Raw genomic sequence first — 5,035 nt, forward strand, 5'->3', positions numbered from 1 at the left:
AAACCCCGGGCCCCGGGGGCCCGGGGCGCAGGCAGTAATGATTATCCCCCCGTCCCTATGGACGGGAAAGCTTATACATATATGCATCATGATATGATGAATTAGAAGAAGCCGGCATGCTCATTTTTTTTTATAATTGACGATCGATTCTGATTGCTCCTCATTTGATGCTTAACATTTTCATTATGTATCATTATTGTTGATGCCTTACATACTCGGTACAATGTTCGTACTAACGTCGTTTTCTTTGGACGTTGTGTTCATGCTACGGAGGTAGACGGGAGGTGATCAGGACTCGTAGGGCTAATAGGCTGAATTGAGAGCACTGTTTATTGTCCTGGAGGTGTGATTGATTATTCTTTTATGTATATATATATTTTGGGCATGGTGGGGTCCTGTCCCGCCTATATGTCTAGTACTCCAGTAGAGGCTCGTAGATGTGTAGTTGTGGGTAGTATGGTCTCACAGTTTCTCACCGTATGTGTGTGTATATATATATATATATATATATATATATATATATATATATATATATATATATATATATATATATATATTATTTTGATAGCCGAAGGGCTTATGCATATAAAGTAAATATGTTTCAAATGAAAGACAGTTTTTCTATGATTATGAGCATAAGAAATATGAATGAATGCGGGATAAATAATGGAATGAGTGGTGCTCGGTGGTTAGGCCCGAGTACCCATCATGGCCCTAGTCGGGTCGTGACAAAGAAGCAGCTAAGGAACAAAAAATTGAAGATGAACTGAATACAACGGACCTCTTCTCCAATTGGATATGAAAAGAGAGTGCTTGAGGCAGATCTAAGTGGAACAATATCTTACTCAGTCTTATACCTTTATTGGTATGCACTCCGTAGGCGTGGACAATCGAGCACAAACAACACATACAATGAGGAAACTAGTCAAAGAACCTGGTTCTTATGACTCTCAGGTATGCACCTCCTTTCCAATTAAAAGTTGCGTAAATATGTCTATACTACCAATCCATCTTACTTAGCCACATAAAATCCCTTCCAGAAAGAAGCCAACTTGAGTTGTCTTATACCAATACCCAAGTTCGCAAAGCCCTCCCTTGTTTGCAAGTCCATATCTGTTGGTCAATAGACACCTCAACCCATATCAGATGATCACCAATAAAACTCTCAAAGTCGCATATGCTAAGAATTTGAAATATACTGTTACTATAGGACACAAGCAGTGACACGGGGGGGGGGGGGGGGGGGGGGGGGAATGAAAGAAGTGGAAATGGATACATCCTGAACAAGGCAAAACTCAGAACGGAATTGCTAGCAAAGAGTTTCGTAAAAGTTTCCAACTTCATAAATTCCAAATAAAGTGGAAAATATCTGAAATTCATGGCGAACCGCCTACGGATCTTTCATAATTTATTTGGTTTATTTTTTAGCTGGGTAAAGGGGAATGAGAATAGGTTTGAGTGGAGGATGGTGGTTCCACGAAATAGTTAGGAATGGGATGGTGGTGATTGCAAAAGTATATCAAGTTGGAAAACTATTGGGGCAAAAAAATCCATAGGGTGTCGTAATTATTCTGATCAGACAAAAAGCTAAATAATGACGAGAGTTTTAAACTAATGTTTTTTCTTTTCATCAGAATAATTCCGGAAGAATTATTGTCGAAACCTGAAAAAAATAATTTGAAGTAAAATTGAAATAGGGGATGTGATATTTGATTTTTTTGGTTTTATGTATATGACATGACAATTTGGAAATATGCTTTTTCCCAATCACCTAAGTATGTTTAGCAAATAAAAGAAACATATTTGCTTGAATGTTAATCAGTAATTGCAAGGCTTTATGAATTACAAAACGAAGGGTGTGTTCGTTATGGAGGAAAATATTTTCCTGAAAAATGTATTTTGAAAAATAAGTGGATTTCTTACTTATTTTCTCATGTTCGGTTGGGTGGTGCGAATATGAGGTGTGCTCGAGGGTGGTGGTTGGTGTGAGTTCGAGAGTGGGAAAGAAACAATTAATATATAATGTCATTTTGGGATTTATTTTCCCTAAGTCATTTTTCTCATTTTTAAGGAACTTGTTTTCCTAAAACAAAAATGTTTTCCTTCATAACGAACAAACCCAAATGGAAAACCAAAACTAAACGTTGTTGCCGGGGATAGAACCCGGGTCACCCGAGTGACAGGCGGGAATATTTACCACTATACTACAACAACTTTGTTGTCAACTCAAACTGCAAATAACTACATATCTTATATTCTACAATACATCCAGGCCGCAGAATGATTGGCGCTGGATTGCCAATCCTTTTATCTAAATTGGTAACAGAATGTGAAGAAGGAAGCACCAAACATGCAAGAATAATTAACAAGAAAATATGGCTGCAACTCCCTATATTTACAGCCAAAAATTCCCATCATCATCTGCATTAATTACAACTCTCAATTACATACCTGCAGTTGCCTCAGTTCCTTGGAAACAGAGCAGAAAATTGGTTTTAATAGTTCGAAACTCGAGTAGCGAAGCAGCAGCTGTAGGCACAGATGAAACCTCACCTGTTGAACTTCCACCAGGACCTCCTTCTATCATCTCTGCTCTTAATGTTGAAAAAGCTATTCTTGGCATAGGTGCTTTCTTTACTACTCCCTCTGTTTTAATTTATGTGACTTAAATTTGGAGTACCATGGTCAAACTAACTAATGCTCAGTGTGAATCCGGATATAGGGTTTTCAATTTTTTTGATTCACCTATTTAGAAGCTACATAACGTACTATAAGTCATAATAATTAATAATTCAAAATATTTAAAAAGTATTTGAAAAAAATGTAGTCAAAGGAAATATCCTTTAACTCTGTCCAAATAAATAAATAATAACGAAGACAGTACTATATTTTTCCCTTGAATTTAACTTAATACACACTTACTGTGTAAAGAATTTTTCTAACTCAGTGTTGTTATTAGCAGATTTTGAGTAGAATTTCATTTATTATAAGCAGTTACATGTATTTATTCTTTAGTCAAATGAAAGTGCAAAATTACTCTCCAGAAATTAAACTCTTTTTTTTTTTTTTTTTTGACCTTTCGAAGATTCTTAATTTGATTCGTTCATGACCTCAATGACTATGATTTTGTTTTTTCCTTCATTTGACTAATAAGTTTGATTTTAGAGTGCAGCAATAACAGATATAGATCACTATGGAAGACTAGGACTTTCAAGAAAATGTTCATACGCTGAGGTCCACACATCTTTTTTTACAACCCTTTATTTTTGTTATTCTTAGTATTTCGTGACTTGTATTGCTACAATATATATAGGTACCAGTAGCGTACAATAAGAAGGTTGAAGAAGTTATGAATGAGGGATTGGTCGAAGAAGAGCTTAACAAGAAGCTTGAGCTCCTAAAAGTATAATTTTATTTCTTGTAATTTATTTCCTTCTACTTGTGAATTTTCTTTTTATTGTAATTTTTTTTTTTAAATTTGGACATAATATATAGGAATCATATTCAATTTTGTCAACACGAGAGGAGAGAAGGCTGTATGATTGGAGCTTGGTAAGGAGTGAGGGACCAGATAATTACAAGTGGCCATTTGAGGTTGATAAAACTCCATTGTCTTCAGGAACTCCTCCTCCTCAGGTACTAATTAATTATATTATTGCTTTTAATTATATGTCTATTAGTTAAACATGGAAGCGTGTTTGTTTATTCATGCAAATCAGTTCATTCTTTCGTCCCAATTTTATGTGACAAATTCGTTTGACTAAACACAAAGTTTGAAAAAGAAGATAGATTTTTGAAATTTATGGTTACTATTTCAAAATCAATATTTTCTCACTGAATTTTTCATTGAAAAATGTTCGGTGGCTATTCCCACTAAATGTCGGTGGGAAAAACCTAAATTGTAGTGTTTTCACACAGAAAAATTAGGAAGTTTCCCAAAGATTTCATAAAACTGTTTCCTGCCATACGTTTTTCCAGTGAGCTGGTTCGGTAAAAATGAGGTCGGAAAATCATACTTTATCGCACAAATTTCCCACTGAATGTCGGATGGACAAACCTCTATTTCTAATAGTGGGTCTAAAACAAAGCTTAAACATTTTTATGGCTATAAATCATTTCAATAATATTAAAGGAGAATTTTAACATTGAGTTGTTTCTAATTATTAAAAAATAACATTCTTTCTCAAATAGATTAAATGAAAAGTGTAGCACATAAATTGGGATGAATGAAATATTATGTTTCACTCTTTATAAATAAGTTATCCATCCCATCAGCCAGCCAAAAAATAATAACTTGAGTTATCAATAATTTAATTTTTTTTGTTTTTTTGTTAATTGTTATGTAAACACAATTGCAGGAACCAGAGGATGTGGAACCAACGAGATTGGTGGGATATTTCTTTTTAGTTTGGTTTGTACTAGCCGCCGTGTTATCAATTGCCTTCAATAGCTAGAAAGAGAATAAGTTGGATCAAGTTTATCCCATCATATGCACAATGATATTTACTTTCGTGTAATATATATACACTTTACCTTCAATGGTTGCATTTTATGAATTTTATATCATCAATGTAATTATTATAGCAAGTTACTTATCATTTATGGTAAGTTACCAATAGATTTTTATTAAATAGAGTTATCATTCTCTTTGATTTCTTGCATAAAAATATTAGTAATTGTAATCATAGGAAATCAAAGGAAATATTACAAACTTAGAAGTACTAGTATAACTTCAAGTTGTTCACGTTCAAGCTCTGTCGGAGTTTGGTGTCGTCCGAAAATATTACGAACCTAGATTTTTTGTATCATTATTCTAATGGTTTCAGCTGAACTGGCATAAGACATGTTTTAACACGAAGTACAAAATTTCTGATTCTCTAAGTTTGGAGAAGGATGTAGATTCGATCCATTTGCAGAATTAGTTAGTTAGTGCAACCATGTGGCACTTTGCCCAGGGGTCGGTAAAAGTCTCAATTTCACGAATGTCCAAGGAGATGTAATGAATGCAAAGGCATGGAAGGTAAGGGTGAATGGT

The 5,035-nt window shown here is 34.4% G+C and overlaps 1 protein-coding gene across 1 annotated transcript; it reads left to right on the forward strand.

Annotated features, from left to right (window-relative positions):
• Positions 1 to 2,282: 2,282 nt before the first annotated feature.
• LOC132034517 (NAD(P)H-quinone oxidoreductase subunit U, chloroplastic) lies at positions 2,283 to 4,635 on the forward strand. Its single transcript, XM_059424927.1, has 5 exons — positions 2,283 to 2,625; positions 3,173 to 3,234; positions 3,314 to 3,403; positions 3,496 to 3,636; positions 4,359 to 4,635. Exons 1-5 carry the CDS (start codon positions 2,376 to 2,378, stop codon positions 4,452 to 4,454), a joined length of 639 nt encoding a protein of 212 aa, XP_059280910.1. The 5' UTR covers positions 2,283 to 2,375; the 3' UTR covers positions 4,455 to 4,635.
• Positions 4,636 to 5,035: the final 400 nt, after the last annotated feature.

The sequence above is a fragment of the Lycium ferocissimum genome, chromosome 10 (genome assembly GCF_029784015.1).
Source record: "Lycium ferocissimum isolate CSIRO_LF1 chromosome 10, AGI_CSIRO_Lferr_CH_V1, whole genome shotgun sequence".
Taxonomy (NCBI): Eukaryota; Viridiplantae; Streptophyta; class Magnoliopsida; order Solanales; family Solanaceae; genus Lycium; species Lycium ferocissimum.

Bases quoted from the DNA above. Each gene is read 5' to 3' on its own strand.
- LOC132034517 (XM_059424927.1), top strand. From the start codon at position 2,376: ATGGCTGCAACTCCCTATATTTACAGCCAAAAATTCCCATCATCATCT. The intron at 3,404-3,495 runs GTATAATTTTAT...CATAATATATAG, and splicing joins AGAAGCTTGAGCTCCTAAAA to GAATCATATTCAATTTTGTC. The intron at 3,637-4,358 runs GTACTAATTAAT...ACACAATTGCAG, and splicing joins CAGGAACTCCTCCTCCTCAG to GAACCAGAGGATGTGGAACC.